The sequence below is a fragment of the Sycon ciliatum genome, chromosome 11 (genome assembly GCF_964019385.1).
Source record: "Sycon ciliatum chromosome 11, ocSycCili1.1, whole genome shotgun sequence".
Taxonomy (NCBI): domain Eukaryota; kingdom Metazoa; phylum Porifera; class Calcarea; order Leucosolenida; family Sycettidae; genus Sycon; species Sycon ciliatum.
The window spans coordinates 23,006,147-23,030,053 of record NC_088653.1 but is presented as its reverse complement, the minus strand read 5'-3'; the positions used below and the strand labels follow the sequence as shown (position 1 = coordinate 23,030,053).

The following is a 23,907-nucleotide window of genomic DNA, read 5'->3' as shown; positions in this document are numbered from 1 at the left end:
CACACACACACACACACAAACAAACAAACAAACAATGCAGCTACGTACCTGGTCGACATTCTCTCTGAAGATGTGCAGCGCCAGGCACTGGTTGAGAGAGTTCTGACGCTCGGTGCGCTGTGCCAGCAAAGCATGGTACTCCTCGCTCACCTTGTCGGCGCCAGCTACCAGCAGCGGGTACAGAGACCCTATGTTGGACGTGAGCGCCGCCGTCGTCGTCGTGGAGACGCCCCCGGGGCTTGTGGGCGTCTGTGAGGATCGACGGCGTGCGGGCAATGTCTCTCTCATCAGCGACCCAACCAGGAACTCCACCTCCATTAGGCGCGATGCTGAGGTGACAGACAGGGAACAGCAGAAACAATTATCATTTGGTGCAGTTTTAGCGCTACTTGTATTTAGTGCTTTTTGGCGTTATGTTCATATTCCATTTTTTCGCACCAAGTTATTATTCTTTTTGTGGTATTCTCTCTCATCAGCAACCCAACCAGGAACTTCGCCTCCATCAGGCGCGATGCTGAGAGGACAGACAGGGAACAGCAGAAACATTGTTTGTTGTTTATTTATTATAAGTCGGATGTGGAGCCAATAGTATTTTTAAAAAGTAACGAGAAAGGACCAATAGGTTACAAGTTATGACTGACTCCATTAGGCGCGATGCTGAGATGACAGAGAACAGCAGGACAGCATCACCTGCAAACGTACACACTCCCCGCACCATTAGATCTTCTTCCTCTGTCCTCTGGCCATGTTTCTATATTTAAGGGGATGCATGATGCACTTTGATGTAAATGACTTACTCATTTCAGCCAGCGAGCCCTCGGCTAGGTCCTTCAATGTCGTGTGCACGGTGTCTAACTTGGTCAGCTGCTTCTGTGTGGATGGCCAGTCTCGACCAAGCTCAATCTAGGCAACATGCACACATGCACACACACGCACACACACACGCGCGTACCACGTACCCACAGAGGTATGGTATTAGGGACGTTAAAAAAGCAATGCACATTTTTGCCAGCGGTGAAACATGGCGCCATCTTGTTTAGAGAAAATGAGTCGGGGTTAGTTAAGCAATGCGAGCTACACGAGCTGCACTTTGCTCGAAATTTGGTATTCCCAAGCGTACAAACTAGTGCCAAGTGTGTGCTAAGGAAATGAAAGAAATCTCTTGCAAAACACTGTAAGTTGGTGTTGAAGTTTTCTAACTTTCGCGAAAAGTTTGGGTGCTCATTCCCAGACTCAAGATTTTTTTAGTTTTTTTTGCTATGTTCACATTCCTTTAAACACACACCCGGAATGGTTTTGTGGATGCGGCTATACTCTCATATCCACGCACATGTATACATGCACACAAATAAACACACACGCACATATGTGTACACACACTCAAATCTGTGGACAGCAACTGTTTCGCTCTGTTAGAGCTCCTCAGCACAAACATTAACATGTGTACATGCACACGCACGCACGCACGCGCACACACACACACACACACACAACCACACACATACACCAACCCCAGCCCCCCCCCCCCCACACACACACACTACAAGCGTGTACACAATGTGCGAGTACAATCCTGAAGAGCACCCAGTACATACCTCGCACAGGCGTTTCTCGACGGATACCAACACGTCGAGTGTGGCAAGACGCGAGTTGTGATAGCCCTCCAGGCCCTCCAGCAACTGTCCACGACGCTCCATTTGCTGACCAAACGACACAACTCGTTGCTGCACATGCAAGCACATGCCTGCAGAAGACACAGGATTTAAAAAACACAGCACGATAGCTGGCTTATCGACAGGTGCAGAGAATGAAGTGGGGTTGCATTTGAAACATTCAAGTTTGGATGTACGCGACGTGCGCACAAGGTGCAAAAGGGTTTTAGGGCAGCGGTTTCAGTCATGCACCAAAGGGTTAAGGGCAGCGGTTTCAGCCATGCACAAAAGGGTTAAGGGCAGCGGTTTGCTGTGTAGTGTGGTGGTTCGTAGGCAACAGCACAGCGCGATGGCCGCGGCGGCATACTCACTGCTGATTTGCTCGGTGGCATAATGGCCGGTATCCTTCATGTCGCGCGCATTGCTGATCAGCTGTGCCGTCTTGTCAACCACGCTGCGTGACTCTTCCTCGGCAGACGAATGCTCTTTTTGCAAAGCCTGCAGCAGCACAACGAGGATGCACGTGAACACACACACACCACACCATGTTTCTGGAGACAGTGGTTGTATTCTCCCTGTGAACAAAACTTTGTGATTTCACATACATGTGTATGTGTGTGTGTGTGTGTTTGTGTGTGTGTGTGTGTGTGCGCGCGCGCGTGCATGTGTGTGTGTGTGCGTGTGCGCGTGTGCGTGCGAACGTGTGTGCGTGTGCGTGCGAACGTGCATGTGTGTGCAGATGTGTATGCGTTCATGCATGTGCATACAAACACCTACTACAATGGTACAGAAAAAAGAGCGTACCTTGATCCCATCGAGTGTCTCGCACTGATCCAGCTGCAATGGCAGATAGCGTGGTGCGTACAGCTCCAGCCACGAGATGGTCTCCCGCGTCTCCGCTTCAAACTGCCGCAAGCTCAGCACCTGCTCCAGGGTGTTGCGACGCTCCGCTGCCTTGTTAACCGCCTGTAAACACACACACACACACGTGCGCACGCACACGCATGCACAAGACCAAGCATGCGTTGACAGGCGGTGAGACACGTCCACAGAACGACAGATGGACATGCGTACAGAAAGCCCATGGACAGACATTATGCCATTGCACGTGTACACATGACCCAAAGAAGAACGAGCGAGAAGAGATGCCTTTATGCCGGAGTATTACTTGCACTTGAGTATAACGCGCCAAAACCAAAAAAAAAGAAACCTCCAACCCTGACCAACACACAGACACACGCATGCACCTCCCCCCCCCCCCCCCTCCCCCCCCCCCCCCCCACACACACACACACAAATCCACACGCACGCACACATACACACACACACACACACATGGAACACTGCAAGCAGCATCAGCACAACGTACATGCGTGACTTTTTCCTGTACAAACTGGAGCAGATGGTTGGCAGCGGACGACAATGCAGACCAGAGACGCTGCTCTGCTGCCATTCCCCCGTCCTCTTCTGCCAACTCCATGGCAGCTGTGAACTTTTCCACAACCTGGGAAAACATACAAACACACACACACAGACGTATACACAAACGTAGACACACACGTATACACATACGTACACACACGGACACGCGTAAACACACACGGACACGCGTAAACACACACATACACAACAAAATACATGTGTATGCTCGTACATCAACAGTGCCATGTGCGCAGGCTTCTGCCACCGCGTCCGCTTTTCAACGGAAACCCGAGGCCTACGTCAGTCAATACACTACACACACAGGGACTGCACGTGAGCAACTAACCCGTCCGTAGCAGTAGTAGCAGTAGTATGGAGCCGTTTTCACGCTAGGCACATGCCCCACCCCAAAAATGGGGTATCATTGACAATACCCATTATTGGGGGTAAAAAAATTGAACACGTACCTTCTGGGAATCGTTCGTCAGTGTCTTTGAGCCTGTGAAGAGGATGGCCAGGCACATCTGGTCGTGCTGTTCAAGCTGGGTCTGCATACCGTCCGAGTCGTTGGACATCTCCACCGACTGGAACGACGACGTCAGAGCGGCCAGCTGTGCAAGATACTGTCGGGCGGACGGGAAACACAAGCGCACACGCACACGCACACGCACACGCACACACACACACACGAATAGTTGCAAGCCGTCACAGGAATGCGAGCCATGTCAAGAAAAGAACTGGCGAAAAACACACACACACTCACATCCAAGAAACCGGCACCCCTCCCCCAACACCCGCCCCTCCCTCACCCTCCTCCTCCCCAACCACCCACCACGGCACAACACATACCTTCTGAGATTGTCGGTAGAAGGCCGTAGCCAGTGACAGGAAAGTCTTCCTCTGGCGGACGCGGTCCTTGAAGTCACTCCAGCGGTTCTGCAGCGTCTCAGAGAGTCGTGTGAAGTCGGACGAGAAGAGCGGGTTGTCTCCCGCCAGGCTGTGCGCTTGTCCTAATATGGCGGTGACCGACTTGTCGCGGTACTGCAACGACGGAGAATGAACATACGGTGCACAACAACAGCAACAACAAGAGCCTGTAAGCAATGGAGATTCTATTTCCCCGATAGTAAGTCGCACTCGTTTGTAAGTCGCATCCCGATTCCCCATTCTCAGGTCTGTCAAATCAGTTCATTAGTAACACGTATCTGCACCTGCTCAAGTGCCTGCCACACACTAACCTCAACTCCTTCTCCAAACTTCCTGTGCTGTTCGTCGAGGCGTTCCACTTGCTCCAGTCGATCGCCCGCCTCAATGTGAGTGGCGAGAAACACGTTGGCCTCACACGACAGCCATGTGAGGGTGCCGTCAATGGTTTCCTCGTATTGCCGGAGGATTATTCCTGGAGAAGGGACACGAAGAAGAGAGAAGTTGGATTTTGTGGACTCAAAGAGCTGATAGCTAACGGATTATGCAAACCCAACAGTGATGTTATAATGGCAGTGACACATGCCCGCGCACACGCACATACGTATACACATGCATACATACATCCATACACATACTCACACGCACGCACTCACACCCGTGTGCACATACTCACACACACACACACACACACACACACACACACACACACACACACACACACACACACACACACACACACACACACACACACACACACACGTACACACACACACGTCGTCCACACACACGTCGTCCACACACACACACGCACACACGCATACTGACCTTGTTGCAGCTGCTCTTCACGTCGTTTCCATGCCAACTCGCATTTGTCGCGCAGCGTATTCAACTTGGAAATGACAGACTGTAGGGACAAACCGCATCCATCAGTTACAAACATCCCTATTACAAGAATACCAGAGTGTGATCCACAGTATAAGCCGCACCCCTACCCCCCCCCCCCCACACACCCATTTTTTGCCACGAAATACAGACATCTATCCTATCAATTTTATCACTGTTAATTTGATGGTGATCCTTGAAGGGTGGTGGCGTTCCTACGGATGCGGAAAACTCGGCCTCTATAGAGAAACCGAGTCTCACGCGAACCGTGATTTTTTTTATTTTTTTTAATTCGATCATCGGGGTATTAGCCGCACCCGCCTTTTTGCGGTGAATTTTGGGTGCTCAAAAAGTGCGGCTTGTACTCTGGAAAATACGGTACTTTAGCTAGGGTAATTCTACAGTAACGGTCACGATACAAGCTTGCTACACCTTGTTTAAAATTTAAACCCATTACTGGCCTGCAGACTATCGATCACATAATTAAATATAAGTTTCCGTGCATGGCGCGGTAAGTGAAGTTAGCAACCCACCAACAATTACATTCTTTACATATTTGCATGTTCTTGCCATAGCGCATCACGTGCCCGTGCAGAACACGCACTCCGAACTCCCGCGCTCCGGCACGGGACCGCGCGAAGCATGCGCATTACTCCGGCTCTCGATGCTGTTTCTTCTTCATTCTTGCTGCGCCAACAGTCAGATCGCTTGACAACCTTGGCCAGTTTTTTGAGCACTTTCCATTTCCGAGCAACCATGTCTGAATCTCTGTCAGTGAACGATGCCAAGAAAATGCGCTCTGTAGAGCTGCGAAAAGAACTGGTGGCCCGCAATTTAGACACGACGGGGACCAAACCCAGGCTGTTGACTCACCTGCTCGAGTCATTGGAGTTCACTGCAGTGCGCGAGGACTTGGCCACCCAGGCAGCCAAGCAGAACCTACCCGAGGCAGCTGCTGCTCCGTCCCTGAGGGACATTATCCGGGAGGAGGTCCGTGCTGCCCTTGGAAATCCGGCCACAGCTCCAGTCCCGCCGGCAGCTCACGCAGCGGCACCCCCACCGGCAGCTCACGCAGCAGCACCCCCACGGCAAGCACCAGCAACTTCGCATGACGTTCTGCGTGCTCCGCATTTGGCGGCCGCCATCTCACCGCCAATGCACCTCGCAGGTAAGAGAACGTTTTATGCAACCGTGCCGAAAGCCATTCACGATAAAGTAGTAACTGGCCAATTTGTTGAATTGGGCTCATTGTTGCCTAGCCCGTCCCAAGGGGACACCAGCCGCAGCATTCTCCAGATGGACCACGACAGCTTGTACGGCACAGTGGTCCTGGCACCGGCCAACAGGCCCTCCAGAAAGGTCGAGGGCATCGACACCTGGCTCGACACCTGGACTACATATTGCGCGATGTACGCCGCAGCACACCACTCCAGGGCCCCAGAGCTGTTTGCATACCAGCAGATTATCCTGAAAGTAGCCCGGAAATTTAGATTTGAGGCCGTACAGGAGTATGACCGATCATTCCGCTCACTCCTGGCCGCGGACCCAACCATGCGGTGGGACGCTATAGTCCAGGACCTATACACAACTATATTTGACGCGCCGGCATTTCGTCCCTTTCGGCCCACCAGCAGCAACGACGCTCGTTCCTTTCGGACCAACAGCAGCAACGACGCTCGTTCCTTTCGGCCCAACAGCAGCAACGACACGGTCAACAAAGAAGTATGCCGCCTCTTCAATCAAGGATAGTGCGCAAATTCATTCCAGCGGGTCGCACGTTCTGCAGACGCCTGTTCGACAGCACAGCAACGCTCCCTAGCCTAGATCTGGCTGTCGCGACAGAGCATTGCCAGCGGCATTGTTCTAGTCTCTGTATGTGGCCCCTTATGCTAATGGGTAGCTGCATTGGACGGCCCTAGCAACAACTGTAGTGTACATGTACATATTATTATACTATAACTATAGTAATGCCGATAATTCCTGTTTGGGTCATGTTGTATTTTTGGGAGAACGGTAGGGATCGTGGGTCAGGCCAGCATTGAGCCAAGTGCACCTACATGTGCTCACAAGCACCGAAGAGCTACGATGTCTGCCTCAAGAGGTATCACACGCCGTACTCATATCTCGGCAAATTGGATTTTTCGATTGATGCTCTTCGCCAGTTGAGGGGAAACCCCTTTCACGTGCTCTTCTAGCGACTGAGCACATGATAATTTCGAAGGCACAATGAGGTGGCTTGTGAGGCGCATGCAAGAATCATTGGCGTTCCTGTTTCTTCCTGGACACATTGGATCGACAAAGTAGACTCTCAGCTTTCCAGAGAACCCAAGATTGTACAAATCAGCGACGGGAGAGTGAAGTCATAAATTTTTGTGAACGACCTGAGTGGAGCCATTGCATGCGCACACACAAGCACTGGGAAATAAGGCAAGTTTCGTGTCAAAACACTGGGGGTGAAAGGGGTTAACCCAGGTTTACTGTATAGGCCAAGCGGTGGTGGCCCGCTGATGCGAATGTCTTTGATTGATGTGTTCCTCAATACGTCAGGTGATGCGGCCGCGAATCCGGCTAACTTTACATATTCATATGTGCAGTTCTGCTCAATGAAATCCAGTCATGTCACTCAAGTTTGCGCCCTGCACCAGTGCACAGCCCAGTGTTTGCAGGTCTGGGACTGCACAGCGCACTGCACCATTTCCCAGCCCAGTGTTCGCAGGTCTGGGACTGCACAGCGCACTGCACCATTTCCCAGCCCAGTGTTCGCAGGTCTGGGATTGCACAGCGCACTGCACCAGTGTACAGCCCAGTGTTCGCAGGTCTGGGACTGCACAGTGCCCTGCACCAGTGCACAGCCCAGTATTTGCAGGTCTGGGACTGCACAGTGACCTGTACCAGTGCACAGCCCAGTATTTGCAGGTCTAGGGCTGCACAGCGCCCGGCGCATACTTGATTGACTCGACTGGATATCGTTGAGCAGCATGGTAGGTACATTGGCCACAGTCTGTAGTACTGTAAAACCGGGAATTTCACTGGTGTAATATCTTCCGTATTTCCCAAAAAAATCAACAAATCGGCAGCGCGAAAATTTCTGTAAACCAGTTTTCCAGATCCAAAAATGCATTTTGCACGCTGTGTGACATGGCATGGTTGAATTTGAATTTTAGGTTGCGTTTTATTTTAGGTGAAAATTACCTGTACCGAAGTTACCGAAAATAAATCTCCACCGAAATTTTCCACTTTTACAGTAGCTTACCTGCAGTCCGCCCTGCGCGGCTGCAATCTCCGCCTCCACGTCGTCAAAGCTGGTGGAGCCGTCCACAATGTCCGCCTTGATGGCCAGCGAGCGATGATGCTGGGCCTGCTCCGACATCTGGCGGATCAGCGTGCGGCCAGCCTCCACTGTCTCTCGATGAGCGTCCATCACTAACCCAACCTGCGAGGAAACAGAAGCAGATCAATGTTTTGTAGTTTGCTATTTCGTGTACGTCGTGTGTACGTGGTGTTGGTGCATGCGCGTGTTGCTGTGGTGTGAAAAGCAGTCTTCGTCTTGAGTCTGTCATGTCCAGTTGTGTTTCGTCGTAGCGTCAATAAAGTCTTTCCAAATGTAATCAACTCGTTCGTCCATTGTCGGAGCGCGGAGATGGCACGGGGCTGGGAGCAGGAGAGAAAGTCCAGTTACAACAAATACACAACCAGGCACAAGACAGGGGAAATGTCAAGCACACATTCAACGATGAAAGAAGGAAGGACCATTAAGTTCCAGAGAGGTGAAGAGACGGAGACACAGAGAGGTGGAGAGACAGAGAGACGGATACATGGAGAGACGGAGAGGTGGAGAGATGGAGAGACAGAGAGGTGGAGAGACAGAGAGACGGAGAGACGGATACATGGAGACGGAGAGACAGAGAAACGGAAAGAGAGATGGAGATACAGAGGCAGACAGAGAGGTGGAGAGATGGAGAGACAGAGAGGTGGAGAGACGGAGAGACAGAGAGACGGAGAGACAGAGAGACGGAAAGAGAGATGGAGATACAGAGGCAGACTGAGAGACAGATCAACAGAGAGGCAGAGAGGCAGAGAGAGAGACTCAAGTGGATCTCTACCTGTCTTAGCTTCTTGTCCAGCTGATCTTGGATGGCCGCGGACGTCTTTAGCTTCTGGAACTTTGCATCGTCCTTGAGGTCAGTTTCGAGGCGAGTAAGCTTGATGGTGAGCTCGTCAGAGTTGCGATGGAAGAGCACAGCCACGCTCAGACAATGTCCTGCATGGACAGGCACAGAGCACAATGTCGGATGATGGCACAAGGTATGCTGCATTGGCCTTCCCCCACCCATTTTTCAACTCCATTATCACGTTCGCTTCCATGTAATTGGGCGTGTAGCCCGTGTGTACTTGCAAATTCGACATTAAGTAAACCAATGCAATGCAATGTATACACAGCAACTCAACAGTGCATAGACTGCAATGCATGAGAATAAGAACAGTCTAGGCTAGGAGGCTGACCCCCAACAACCAGGCTAGAATTTCACCAAGCTCTCTCTCTCTCTCTCTCTCTCACCTTTCTCCTGCAGGCCAGCCCAGCTGAGTTTCCATTGCGTGGTGAGCAGCATGGTCATCTTCTCGTTGTCGTCCAGTGTCAGGCCCAGCTGCTGACGCAGCGTCTTGCCAGTCTCACACAGCTGCAGGCCGAGAGCGTGCGACTTCTCCGCCTTGCCGGAGAACTCCTGGTGTTCAATCTGGGTGTTTGTGAAGAAGACAAACCAACAACACATTCTATTTCGGCCAACCAACATCTAACCCTGAAGGGCTATCATCCTTGTTATTTTTTCTTGATTTGAGATACTATAAAGTTGTACAATGTGTGAGTACTAATATTTGGAAAAGGTGGTACGGGATTAGTACTCCGCATGCATTTCTAATGCAATAATGGCCAGTTGCAATCATGAGGATGTGGATGTTAGTTATAATAATATGAGCCGTGATCAGCAAAAACAGACCTACAGGTCAAATTTTTCAAAATGGGTTTTTTGCTGGATATTGTTTGTTTGTACACAAGCAAACAATTTCCAGCAAAAAAAACTATTTTGAAAAATTTGACCTATAGGTCTGTTTTTGCTGATCACGGCTGATATAGGGATACTTAATGGCACTCAATCATAATAGAGTTACAATATCATCACAGTAGTGCACAGTGCGTACGAAATAGCACTGTCGAGTTAGACTATGACATCATTACACATGAATTGCACTCGGAGGTGGAAGCGTGGACCAAGCAGACCAGCACAATGGGTGAAGATTATGACATCATCAGAATGACATCATTGCACAACATGCAAGCAGTAAAAGACGTCCCTGGATGATATCGACCAATTGCTCTTGTGCGCGAGGACACAAACGACATCAAAGAAAGGAATCCCTTACCTGCATTTCCCGGACGGCCTCAATGCCAGATCCAATGTTATCCTGGTGCGTAAGCAGAGACAGGTACACTTCCTGTAGCCACTGCAGGATCTTGCTCACTCCACTCTCACTGGTGAAGACCTGAATGTGAGCGTGCACAGAGCATGCAGAGAGCGTGCACAGAGCGCAGGAAATGAGACATGTGAGCGTCCAGCAGTTGACATTGACACAGTGACATCATAATAGACTGTCAAAGTCTGTCTTGATCTACTGGTCAAGGATTACTACCGAGGACCGGGGACGGGGGAGTGAAAGGAATCACAATGCTGTGAAAACTATCTAAGGCGACCGCTCACAGGACTGTCCAAACGTGATCCCTGTGTACAGGTGGTCGCCTTATCCAGGGTTATTTGACCGGAAAATAGCATCTCCTCATCCTAGTTGTGGTGGTCTTCTGGGCCAGGTTGTTGCCTCGACAGATTTTTACGGAACAGGTCCTCCCGGCCTAAAATATTTCTTGAAGTTGCCACTGTCATGCAACCAGGAGGAAGGGTCGAGGGATGGGGGTACAACAGGGTGGGGGGAGTACAACAACAAACAAACCTGCTGGCATTGCTCCAGGGTGAGTTGATAGCGTGATGCTCCCTCTCTGGTCTCCCTCTGCTTGCTGGTCTCGATGCGCTGGATGACAAGATTGGAGTTGTTGAGTGCAGCCGAGTAGTCAGCTACCTGAGAGCTGCTTTCCAGCGTACCTTCAAATCAGACAACAGAGAAAGTCAGAGAAAGGCATTGTCGTGTATAGTGTTTGTCGCCGTATTGTCTCTCTCCGTACTGTCTCTCTCCGTACTGTCTCTCTTCGTACTGTCTCCCTCCGTATTGTATCTCTCCGTACTGTCTCTCTCCCATCTGTAGTATGAGCATGCTCGTTGTAAATAAAATGAGTCCTTGTCTTGTCCCGCAATGGACTCCTGCGTGGCTTGCAGGCCGAACATAACATGGTGGCAGCGGCGAGATTCGAATCCATGCCATCGAAATGACGGGAGAGGCCTAACACAACAGGATTAACGAACACAGTCTGCGCCCCTTCAAAATAAAATATTGCGACAGAGCTTTCGGCCAAGTTCCACTTTACTTCATCCTCAACCCTTTACCACCATGTGCTCTAGCCGAACCAATGCACGAAGCGTAAACACACCAGCACAGCAAGGAAACTTCCAGTGACCAGACTGGTCATGGTGGTGACGGGTTGAGAATGTAGCAAAGTGATGCGACTCAAGGAGTGAACAAAAACAAAACCCACATTCCTTACCCACTGTGTCGGGAATCATGATGTCGTCGATCGCCTTGACGACAGCGGCGTAACAGTCCGACATGGTCGAAAACTGGAGAAACAACATATCAAACACACGAGAGATTGACACACCTGTCGCTGAGCAGGGTGTGTGCGTGGAGCCCAACTCCCTGCGATGCACGATGCTTTCCAACGGCATACGGAATGGGAGAATTTAAAGAAAAGAAAAAAGGACCAAGAAACTACAAGTTACACTATAATGTCCACTAACACCTCCACGGTTACTGGACAATCAGCTCATGCGACAACATTGCACATTGGTCAGTGTCGTGCAATGTTATCGCATGATCTGATTGTTTAGTAACTGGTGGTGTTAGTGTACAGTATAGCATAACTTGTAGTTCCTTGGTCATTTTTCTTTCCTGTAAATTCTTCCATGGCTCTACATCCGAAATGAGAGAAGCTTGCAAAACGTTCCCGCAGTTCGTTCAAGGTTACATAGCATGCTGTTACCTAGACAACATAGATCAGGTTACATGCTGTTACCAAGACAACATACTCTAATTTCAGAAATTCTCGGTGCTCAATATTCTCGGTACGAGGGCAAAAGGTCAGGTTAGGTGAACAGAAGTTGTAGGTACAGAGAAGGTAGCACTTTGGATATTGGACTCACGTTTTTCTTCTCCACAAGACAGAACTCCGTCAGGTCGGTGAGTCGCTTAGTAGCCTCGTCGACATCAGTGGGCAGCGCCACCTCGTCATCACAGAAGTCATTCACATCTTCCATCGCCTTTATGTGCTCCTGGACACTACGCTGGAATGCAATGGACTCGATGAGCAGCGTACCGCGCTGTCCAAGACGGCCTATGAACGCTCCAACCTGCACATACACACACACACGCACACACATGCATGCATGAGCACGCGCACACACACACACACACGTACGCACGCATGCATGCACGCGGGCGCGCGCACACACACACACACACACACACACACACCAGGTTTCAAAGAAGAAAAAAATGTTCAGAACTTAATGAGACAGTTTCCTTGGAGACAATAAAGTTGTAACACTCAGTACTAGTTGCACAAACTTCAGACTCTTGAACAACATGGCTTTCAGAGGCAAACTTCCGTGCATTCTATTCAGATGAAATACAGGCAAGTGTGGGCAAGAATAATGAATTATGTACAGGAAAGAGGTGATAAAACAGCGCACAGCCGAATAGCTGAAAACAATAACGATAAAATGTGTGGCCCATGCACATAGAAAGAATGACAAACAGGTGCTAGTGTGAAGAAACCTCAAAAAAGCGTGAAATCATGTAGTGCGATGACAAAGGACAACCAGTGGACACAACTAACTTAGCGCGATGCATAAGGATCATTTCCCTGCCATTATAGGCTTTGCAGAGCAACTCCACTACTGACTACCACCGTACAAAGCACAATGATACTAGCTCTGCATAAAAAAAAGGTCATGAGCTGTGCATGGCCGACCATACTACGAGCATGAGCTTTGCATGGCCGACCATACTGACATTTGTGCTAGAGCATGTTGTGCCTGCCAGACATGGGACAACTCGCCCTGCAAAACGGCACAGGCAATCTTCGATGAACACCTCCCATTCACATCAGGGTGTTAGAAAGCTTATAATAGAGACTTCTTTGACCACCCCCCACCCCACCCCAATCCCCGTTACTACTACCCCCCCCCCTACCACCACCACCCCCCCCCCCCTACCACCCCCCACCCCCCCCCCCCCCCACACGCCCCTAGTCACAGCAAGACCATCCCCGAGCATATTGACCAGAACAAAAACCTGAGGACCCCAAACCGGGGGGGGGGGGGTAAACATCCAAATTACGAGGTACCTTGCCCTCACCTTGACAGCCAGATCGTCCAGGAGGGTGTTGATGGTGGAGGTGGCATAGTGGCTAGTGGCGAGCAGCTGCCCGGCACGCCTACGCAGCTCCTCATAGTCCGACCGCACCTGCACAAGCATACGCGTACACACACCCATTTGAATTACATACTTTGGAATTCTCATGTTTATGATTCTTTTCAGTCTCTCATACTATTTTATTCGTTCTTAGCAGGAACCGGAGGCTTTTCTTCTGGTCAGAAGGCAGAACTGCCTGAGCTCGAAACGAATTCAGGTAAATGAAACAAACAAACGAACCTCCATGGCACTCTTGGTGAAGACCTCGTGAGACTCCCGCAGCCTCTCCGCTTCGGCCAGGTCGCCGCCGAAGGTCTGAACGCCGTAGAGATGTGCCCTGCCCAGCTCGGAGATTGTGTTCTGGATATCCGTGGACATAGTGTTGAGGCGCAGCAGCGACACGCACTGCTGTAGCTTGCCCTGGCGCTCGGACCAGAGTGACTGCAGTGAACGCTGTGTAGGGCACAGGCGCACGTGTGCACATGATGCAAGCACACGCACACGCACACACACACACACACACACACACACACACACACACACACACAAACATACACACACGCACACACATACGTCCACACGCACACACACACAAACACACACAAACGCCCACACGCACACACACGCGCACACACACACACACACACACACAAACACACACACGCAGTGCGGCGCTTGTGACTTGTCATACATGCTGATTTCAATTTAGCATATAACAGATGAAAGGTGGCAGCCAACCATGGCCAACTAAAAACCATAATCTAAAATGAGAGGGAAAGGACACAAGAGGAAGAAGAAGAGAATGAGGGGCGACAAAGTCACAGTGAGATACAGTCAACTTGGCTAATAACGACTGCGGATATAACGACAATTCACGAATAACGACAGAATTGTCATGCTCAGAGCAAAGTCCCATCCAACTGTAATACATATAATGGGACTTCGGGTAAAACGACACTTCGTGAATAAGGACACTTTTCTAATGCCCCGCCAAGTGTCGTTATACGCAAAGTAGTTGACTGCACACTTATAAGTAACGCTACCTGCTTGCTGCGTAGCGCCTCCAGTTGGCTCTTGACGCGGGCCATGGCCTGCAGTGTGTCCTGTGTGACGATGGCGCTGCCGTCGGAACGCTTCTGATGACCGGCCGTCTGTAAGGACTGCAGCAGGTGATCACCTGCACAATGCAAACACGAGAGGATTTCACAAAAAAACTACTGAAAACCAGGCAGAAACTCAGTCTAGTATGCAGCTGTTGTGTGCTCAGTCAATGAACATTTCCCCTCAATGGCTGCAGGACATCACGCATAACTGGAGCATGGCATCACGTGACAGATAAAAACGGATGGATTTCACCCCAAAACACATGGGAAAGTTCCCGGGAAACCATTCGAGACTTGTGCACCGTCATTGAGTTCACCTTGAGTTAACACCTTCGCCAGAGAAAACGAAAGGATTTCACCCCAAAACCCATGGGGAACATCCAAGATGTTTTTTTATTTTATTTTATTATTTTTACAATGATCACAGCTCACAGGCAAAGACAAAAAATTGCATCGTGGGAGCATAGTGGTGAGGTTTTTTTGCCCTCACCCAACCTGAGGTCTCAGCGTCATGGGGACATAAAACGCACCAAAAAAAGAAGAAGAAAAGAAGAGAGAGAAGTGACAGGTACATGATACTGTAGTATTGGCGCACCGTAGCGTAGGAGCACGTGACACTTTGCATGCATGACCTGTCATCTATAGAAACCTGTACGCCGGCCTGATAGACACGCTTTTTGCACACCACAGTCAATAGCCTGAATGCTTCACAGATTTTATTCTTCCTCCTGCCGCCACTCTGTCTGGTCCACACACATAATAATAGATATCACTTTTCCTACACTGTCTCCCTTGCTTTAGCAATTAGTTATGGATTCCGTTACACCGCTGGCGTCTCTTTCTCTTTCTTCATTCGCTACCTAAACATAACGTTTCCATTGTTTCTCTTCGATATTCTTTCCGCTAGTTCTCGCTGTCTTTTCCCGTAGTCTCGATCTTTCTGCCGCAAAGCCCGCTGTTCTCCCGCTAGCTATTCCGTACTCTACGCTGTCCATCTCGATCTAGCGATCCTTCTCCCTGCTCCGCTGCGCTGTTTTATCGATCTCCCCGATAGCTAACTTCCTCTATAAATTGCTAGTGTTCACAATCATTCTTTGCCTTTCCGTGATTCAGACCAAGAGAAGTACGTTCCCGAGAGTTAGGCTCTCTCGACCCCGAGTTCAACTGTGAAAGTCTGCGACTGTGTCGTAGCATTGATTGTGATCGTAGTTTAGAGAGAGAGACTTTGAGTGCATGAACTGTTGATATCGCCGATATCACACTGGTGGCAGCGGTGGTTCGTCCTCTACGTGCTTTCTTCTTTAGTCCTCTTGCTGTCTCGGTCGCTACTTGCTTGCTTCTCTGTCCACTTAGCGGTCCTCGTTCCTCTTGTCCTGAATCTCGTTCACCACCTGCGCTCCGGTCACCATGGCTCAACCTGCTCCTGCTGGTGCTGCTGCTGCTGCGCCTGCCCCCGTCCCGTGTGTGCCTCCTCACGCTATTATGCCAAACAAATTTGCTGGTTCGCTGTCGGACAGCTGGCCGACGTGGCTCAACCACTTTCAGCAAGTGGCTACCATCAATGCCTGGACGCCCGCCGAGCAGAGTCAGTTCATGGCAATATCATTGAACGACGAGGCTCAGCTTTATTACCAGTCGCTGCCCCAGGCCACCCGACAGGGCCCAGTCGCTGCTCTCATTCAGGCGCTCCAGGACCGTTTCGCGCCTGCCCAGCGCGTGGACCTACACCGCGCCAATTTCAAGGGCTCACACCAGTCCAAGGAGCAACCACTGGGCTCCTTCTGCGAGAACGTAAGACACTCTGCACGCCTTGCCTACCCGGCCATGCAGCCTGCTGATTTGGATGTCCTCGCAAAGGACCAGTTCGTCCAGGGCCTGGATTCGCGTGCCATGCGGATCCGGGTCCGCGAGCTGAACCCCGCCACGCTAGACGACGCTCTTCGGGCCGCGATGCAACATCAGGCAATCCAACGCGCGGAGACTGCCCCGGAGGAGCGCCCGCCAACGTTGCCCGCTACTTTGTTGATGGCTTCGTGTGCCGTTACGGTGTACCTCTCGCTCTCCATACCGACCAGGGCCCTCAATTCGAGTCCCGACTCATGCAGACCGTATGTAAGCTGCTGGATATTACCAAGACCAGGACAACCGCCTATCACCCACAGTCGGATGGCATGATAGAACGTTTCAATCGTACGCTTGAGAAGATGCTCTCCGCCTGTGTCACCGACCATCAGGAGTGGGATTTACACCTGCAACGGACGATGTTTGCGTACCGGTCCTGCGTGCATGCCTCCACCCAGCACACTCCTAGCCGTCTCATGTTTGGTCGAGAACTGGTGCTCCCTCTGGACATCATGTACGGTTCACCTCCACGCCCACATCCGGACTACCCGCTCTATGTCCAGCAACTGGAAGCGTCCCTTAAGACAGCCTTTGCTAATGCCCGCCAGTTGAATGCACTCGCCCTCCGTCGCCAGAAGAAGGGTTATGACGGCACCGTCCACACAAAGCCACGTCTCCAGGTCGGTGCTGAAGTGTCCGTCTTCTCGCCCGTCGTCCCGAAAGGAAAGTCGCCCAAACTACACAGCTACTGGTCCGGCCCGTTCGTTGTCCGTAAGGTGCTGGACTCTGTCACTGCCACCATCGAAGACGCCAGCAAGGGCCAACGGCTGACGGTCCACGTAAACCGCCTCAAGCCGTATATTCGGCCGCCTGAAGTGCCAGTCGCTCCTGCACAGTATACGGCCCAGATTAACCCGACCTGCGATGACGACCTACCCGTACCGCTGGCTGGCCCGCCGCCTCGCTATAACCTCCGGCCTCGGAATGCACTCCAGCGACCTCACCGCTATAGACAACCATAAATTGTAAGATCATTTTAAACGTCATCGTAAGACACCCTTATCTATGTTGTTTTCCCTGCTTCATTTTTCTTTCATGTTTACTACCTGTATACTTTGAACACGAGGGCGTGTTCTCAAGAAAACAAGGTGTGGTGTAGTATTGGCGCACCGTAGCGTAGGAGCACGTGACACTTTGCATGCATGACCTGTCATCTATAGAAACCTGTACGCCGGCCTGATAGACACGCTTTTTGCACACCACAGTCAATAGCCTGAATGCTTCACAGATTTTATTCTTCCTCCTGCCGCCACTCTGTCTGGTCCACACACATAATAATAGATATCACTTTTCCTACACTGTCTCCCTTGCTTTAGCAATTAGTTATGGATTCCGTTACACCGCTGGCGTCTCTTTCTCTTTCTTCATTCGCTACCTAAACATAACGTTTCCATTGTTTCTCTTCGATATTCTTTCCGCTAGTTCTCGCTGTCTTTTCCCGTAGTCTCGATCTTTCTGCCGCAAAGCCCGCTGTTCTCCCGCTAGCTATTCCGTACTCTACGCTTTCCATCTCGATCTAGCGATCCTTCTCCCTGCTCCGCTGCGCTGTTTTATCGATCTCCCCGATAGCTAACTTCCTCTATAAATTGCTAGTGTTCACAATCATTCTTTGCCTTTCCGTGATTCAGACCAAGAGAAGTACGTTCCCGAGAGTTAGGCTCTCTCGACCCCGAGTTCAACTGTGAAAGTCTGCGACTGTGTCGTAGCATTGATTGTGATCGTAGTTTAGAGAGAGAGACTTTGAGTGCATGAACTGTTGATATCGCCGATATCACAATACGAAGTTAAGCATATTTAGCCACCTCACCTTGATTCAACACTCCGGCAGGCGTCTCGCTGATGTCATCGTGCTGCTTCTGATGACGGCGTAGCATTGTCTCGGCCGCCGACAGGTCATCGGCCACACGGCTCTGACTCATCAAGTCGAACAGCTCGTCAAGACGGGCAATGATCTCGTAGCTGTTGTTCAGGAAGCGTTCCAGCTGTGGGGGCGAAATATTGTACATTGTATAATTATGATTTAATTTTGCAGACGTGCGCACACACATGCGCGCACATGCAAACACACACACTCATACTCCTGTGCGCGTGCATGTTTGTATGTGTGTGCGTGTGCCGGTGTACGTGCGTGTGTAAGTACCTTCATTCTCATTGAGATCCACTCGTCATGGTTGTACGGCAGAACACCACCCAGGTCCGTGGTCATCTGTGACATCTCCATGTACTTCTCAAGCTTGCCTGTGGACGACAGGTAGACCACCTGTATACCACCACCGCACGCATTCATGCACACACACACACACACACACACACACACACACACACACACACACACACACACACACACGTACACCGAGGGAACATCCATGTGATCACATGAAAAGGGAAACTTAGAAACAAAGATGCGAAGAGGTTCCACGGGTAAAGCAATCAGGATGGCATGGAAGGGTTGAGTTGGCATGGCAAACATGGAAGGGGTGGGTTGGCATGGCAAACATGGACACCACACCAGTACAGTACCTCAAAGTCGATATCTTTTGTCTCTCGCCGCAGACTGACACCGGTGCTGTGCTTCTGCAGGAACTTGGTGGGCTGCACCACGTACACCGCATCCACCAGACCTCTGAAATAGCGCTGGAGAACCTGCGGAGTACATGGACACATACACGTACACACACACACAGACCACACACACACACACACACCACACACACACAAACATGCACAAACACACACACACACACACACACACACACACACACCAACATTCACAAACACACAGACGTTTTTCAGACACCCATTGCGTTTTCACAGGCCAGTGTAAGACCACTGTGAGCGGGTGATCTGCTTGCGGGGCAAAGCAAGCTGCATAACAAGGTGTTACTAAAAGTCTAAAACAATTGGCAAGAAGAAGAGAGATACTTAGTATAGAACCAAGAGTACATAACCCCCAAGAGTGTGCAACTCCAGCTATGGGGTCTGCAAGGGCAGAACTTCACATCACGTGATGAACCCGTACACATTATTTGCACTCTGTGCATGATTGATACAGGGTTGTACGGAACCCAGCTTTGAGTTCAACTGTTACTCCCTTGTGGTCACTTTGCCACTGTTTGCCAGCGTAACCTTTTGAACCATGTCACGTGATGTGAAGTTCTGCCGTCGCAGCGCTGTATAGAGGTTGTGCAGGCAGTTGGACACTCTTGGGGGGTATGTACTCTTGATAGAACTAAGAGAGGGAGATAAGGGGGGGGGGGGGGGAGGGCACATGTCGGGGTTTTAGCAAAAGTAAGATTTCATCCCCGAGCCAGGCCAAGTTCATTTGGGAGGGAGGCAGCTCCCGGGAACTCTCTTCGCGTTCCCGTAACGTAAAGAAAATCTGTTCTGCTCTACCTTTCACGTAGAGAAATCACGTGAAATGTGTACTGGGAATCTCCCCTTCCATATTTAGCAGTTTTCTGCCTGCATTTGACTGATACCCAGCAGACCCGTACACATTTTCTTTGCGTGTGCCACAACGTAGAGAACCTCATCTACGCGTAGAAATCTGGACCCGAAACACGCGAAGCCGTAGACTCTAACCCAGACTCCTGCTCTCTATGTGATTTCTCTACGCTTCACGGATATCAGAACTGTTCTACTATGCACATAGTCAATACCAGTGCCCCCCTCCCCCCCCCCCCCCCACACACACACACAGCTGCCACACAGTGAACATGTTCTTCCGCTGTATTTTTTGTTGCTACGCCAGTGCATGCATACGCGCACGCACGCGAGCGTACACACACACGCACGCACGCACATACACATGTGCACGCGCACACATGTTCTTTTGTTGCCAGTGCACATGTGTGTCCACATGTCCTCGTGCTTCCAGTTGCTTGTGTGCGTGTGCGTGTGCGTTTTTGATTGATTGCGTGTTCTGTATGTACATACGTCTACATGATCATCAAGGCGAGAGACGGTTTACCTGCAAGACCAGCTTGATGTTACTCCAGGAGGCTGACGACTGGCGCATGTCCACGACGAAGCTGAAACCCAGTTCCTGCGTGTCCAGGCTAGGGATATGAACCAAGTACGTCAACAGGTATTTCAGCTCGTCCTTACTGAGCGCAGCCACGCTAACTCCCTCCGATGGACAAGGTAACGTGATTATAGCGCCACCACGACGATCTCGACCACCCGTTAGCAGCGCAATCCTCTGTCGCAGCTGCGCCTCCAAGTCTTCCGCCTCTAGACTTTCCGTCGGTAGCGGGCTATCTCCTCCACCTGCTGCGCCAGCGAACGACGCCGAGGGAGAGATGGCTCCTTGCTCCGTCGGGTCTCCATCTGCCTCGTCGCGATCCAGCCAAGAGCGCCGACGGCGAGCATCGTAACTGGCCATCCTGCTCAGCTAGTGCAGCGAACGAAGCTCAAATGTTGAGCACACACACCAGCGCAAACAGCGCGGGCTCTCGCCCAAAGCCTCTCTCTCCAGCGAGCGATAAACGCTCGCCAGAAGCAGTGCCCACTCTAGCCTAAGTCGTGAGAGAGTGCGACTCCATGGCTCCCCTTCAGGCGGGGGCCAACAGCAGACACAGAACGAAACGCACAAATTCCGCCAGCAACGATACGATGTTCCCAAATCAATTTGACACACAGCTAGCGAACAAGCTGCCAAATGCAACTAAACTGGCAATGTCAGTTTTCGGAACCTGCACGAACGCTAGCAAGATCACCACTCCAGCTTTCGCTTCTACTGTTCTAGACTCTTGTGTCGCTCACACACTCACGCGCGCACATGAAAGGGAGAGAAACTCTACCTCTCCGGAACACGGTCAAAGAACACAAACAACACACAAGCCGGCGTACCTTCCTGTGACACAGGATACTCCGCGTTGAAAACACGGTACTAGAGTGGTCAGTGTACTGAGTCTGTGCATGTACCAAGATGTACCCAGTGGTAGTACACAGGTAGATCCGACATTCACTCAGTGAGTGACTCAGTCAGTGCTCTCTTCCTCGCTCTGAACCGTGAACGCACTCTACTACATGTACAATCTTTAGTACTTGTAGATCTACTATGTCTCTACCCTACTCTCTACTCTAATCTGGACGTGTAGCGCACTTGTCTCATCTGCCCTACTGCCGTACTGGCCTGATCGATAGGGTAGTGCCAGTACAGTCAGTAGTAGATTCTACACACTTCTACACTCCAGAGTCCAGTCGTGTCATGTAGTATTCACCTGACAGTGACAAAAAATGTGTCATCGATCGTCAAGAAATGCGAAAGTGCAGTGCTTTTGTGCTAGAACGTGCCAGCGACTCGTGAATCACGACACCCCATTCACACTCGACCTCACAGTTGAAAGAATGAGCAGATGTGCTATCGCCGGTGCTTTTCTCTGATTGAACTGTTTCGTCCAGGGAGTCGTAAAAGCCCGGGAGAGGACACGGGATGCGCGCACGCGGACGATGTTTGCCTCGGCCAGAAAGTGAAGCACGCTAGGCCGGCGCGGCCGGATCTGCTCGATCCACGGCGCTGTGCTCGTCTTCAGGGCAGGGAGTCCTAAAATACCAATATTTTACAACTCGTTGTTGACACCATTATCCGAAACTGGTGGCGAAGGAAGGATAAACATGATTGTATGTCTGTCAGACTCAGTACACACGGTACAGGGGTGGGGAGTTGAGTGTGTGTGTGGGGGGGGGGGGGAGGGAGGCGTGTGTATGTGCACATGTGCTTGTACTTTTGTGTGTGTTTGTACAGTGTTTGTGTGTGTGCTTGTGTGTGTGCGCGCGAACGTGCGTGTGCATTTTTGTGCACAATTCCGTTATGAAGTACAAATGATAGGTTTACCTTTTGTACACTCGCCAAGACTTCCGTTTCCTAAACGGCTCAAGTCACCGCGTACTCAGTATACGAGTAGAAAAGTGGTGAAATTATCAAGATTTATAAATAACGACCTGCAACCATGTACAATGTAGATAGATAGGGAACACACATTGATTGTTTTTAAAAGAATCCAGGCATTATCATGAATCATGGAACGAGTGCGTAATAATGCTCTATGTTGCGTTTTGACGATGCTGAAGGAAGGGAGCCGTTGCGATTCACTCACAACACACGCACAGAAGTCCACTCGATTGCAATTTCAGTGCAATTTCTGACACAAATTCATAAATCCACGAGTACGCCGAGGAAGCTCAGCGGATCTCCACAAGAACTTTCGCCCATCACCTGCAATGGAAAATGGGCTGTATGATACGACCAGCGGCTAACACGGGAAGTGGCGTCATTTTCCACAAATCTCGTTTTATTCACAACCATTTGACTGCAATTCAGTGCAATTTCTGCCGCAAATTCAACTCCACGAGTACGAGGAAGCTCAGCGGATCTCAACACGAACGTTCGCCCATCACCTGCAATGGAATATGGGCTGTATGATACGACCAGCGGCTATTCACGGGAAGTGACGTCATTTTCCACAAATCTCGTTTCATTCACAACCATTTGACTGCAATTCAGTGCAATTTCTGCCACAAATTCAACTCCACGAGTACGAGGAAGCTCAGCGGATCTCAACACGAACGTTCGCCCATCACCTGCAATGGAATATGGGCTGTATGATACGACCAGCGGCTAACACGGGAAGTGGCGTTATTTTCCACAAATCTCGTTTCATTCACAACCATTTGACTGCAATTCAGTGCAATTTCTGCCACAAATTCAACTCCACGAGTACGAGGAAGCTCAGCGGATCTCAACACGAACGTTCGCCCATCACCTGCAATGGAATATGGGCTGTATGATACGACCAGCGGCTAACACGGGAAGTGGCGTCATTTTCCACAAATCTCGTTTCATTCACAACCATTTGACTGCAATTCAGTGCAATTTCTGCCACAAATTCAACTCCACGAGTACGAGGAAGCTCAGCGGATCTCAACACGAACGTTCGCCCATCACCTGCAATGGAATATGGGCTGTATGATACGACCAGCGGCTAACACGGGAAGTGGCGTCATTTTCCACGAATCTCGTTCCATTCACAACCATTGACTGCAATTCAGTGCAATTTCTGCGACAAATTCAACTCCACGAGTACGAGGAAGCTCAGCGGATCTCAACACGAACGTTCGCCCATCACCTGCAATGGAATATGGGCTGTATGATAAGACCAGCGGCTAACACGGGAAGTGGCGTCATTTTCCACAAATCTCATTTCGTTCACCCCAACTCAAATAAAAGTGAAGTACAATTAGGGATTTATCTTGCATTTCCTTCGCCTCAGAATAAATTAACTTCGATAAACTGAGAGAGAATGAGTGAGGCAGCTGGAAGAATTGAGGATGAAAATAGAGATCAGAAGACTCGACGGAGCAATCGTCTCCGTGCTCTA

At 50.5% G+C, this 23,907-nt stretch overlaps 1 protein-coding gene across 1 annotated transcript in view; it reads right to left on the bottom strand.

Moving 5' to 3' along the window:
* Positions 1-21,426, bottom strand: part of LOC135827592 (uncharacterized) — a 78,079-nt gene extending 56,653 nt beyond the window's left edge. The window contains exons 1-24 of the mRNA XM_065340060.1: positions 20,496-21,426; positions 19,046-19,168; positions 18,666-18,785; positions 18,333-18,507; positions 14,564-14,697; positions 13,761-13,973; positions 13,464-13,571; positions 12,248-12,454; positions 11,593-11,665; positions 10,887-11,035; positions 10,305-10,424; positions 9,442-9,619; positions 8,987-9,144; positions 8,137-8,316; positions 4,827-4,905; positions 4,313-4,473; positions 3,924-4,115; positions 3,542-3,697; positions 3,022-3,156; positions 2,457-2,618; positions 2,024-2,150; positions 1,596-1,744; positions 798-903; positions 49-329 (exon numbers count right to left, since the gene is read on the bottom strand). Of these exons, the coding sequence (XP_065196132.1) occupies positions 49-329; positions 798-903; positions 1,596-1,744; positions 2,024-2,150; positions 2,457-2,618; positions 3,022-3,156; positions 3,542-3,697; positions 3,924-4,115; positions 4,313-4,473; positions 4,827-4,905; positions 8,137-8,316; positions 8,987-9,144; positions 9,442-9,619; positions 10,305-10,424; positions 10,887-11,035; positions 11,593-11,665; positions 12,248-12,454; positions 13,464-13,571; positions 13,761-13,973; positions 14,564-14,697; positions 18,333-18,507; positions 18,666-18,785; positions 19,046-19,168; positions 20,496-20,909 (3,900 nt within the window). The 5' untranslated portion in view covers positions 20,910-21,426. The remainder of the gene's footprint in view (positions 1-48; positions 330-797; positions 904-1,595; positions 1,745-2,023; positions 2,151-2,456; positions 2,619-3,021; positions 3,157-3,541; positions 3,698-3,923; positions 4,116-4,312; positions 4,474-4,826; positions 4,906-8,136; positions 8,317-8,986; positions 9,145-9,441; positions 9,620-10,304; positions 10,425-10,886; positions 11,036-11,592; positions 11,666-12,247; positions 12,455-13,463; positions 13,572-13,760; positions 13,974-14,563; positions 14,698-18,332; positions 18,508-18,665; positions 18,786-19,045; positions 19,169-20,495) is intronic.
* Between the last annotated feature and the right edge of the window lie 2,481 nt (positions 21,427-23,907).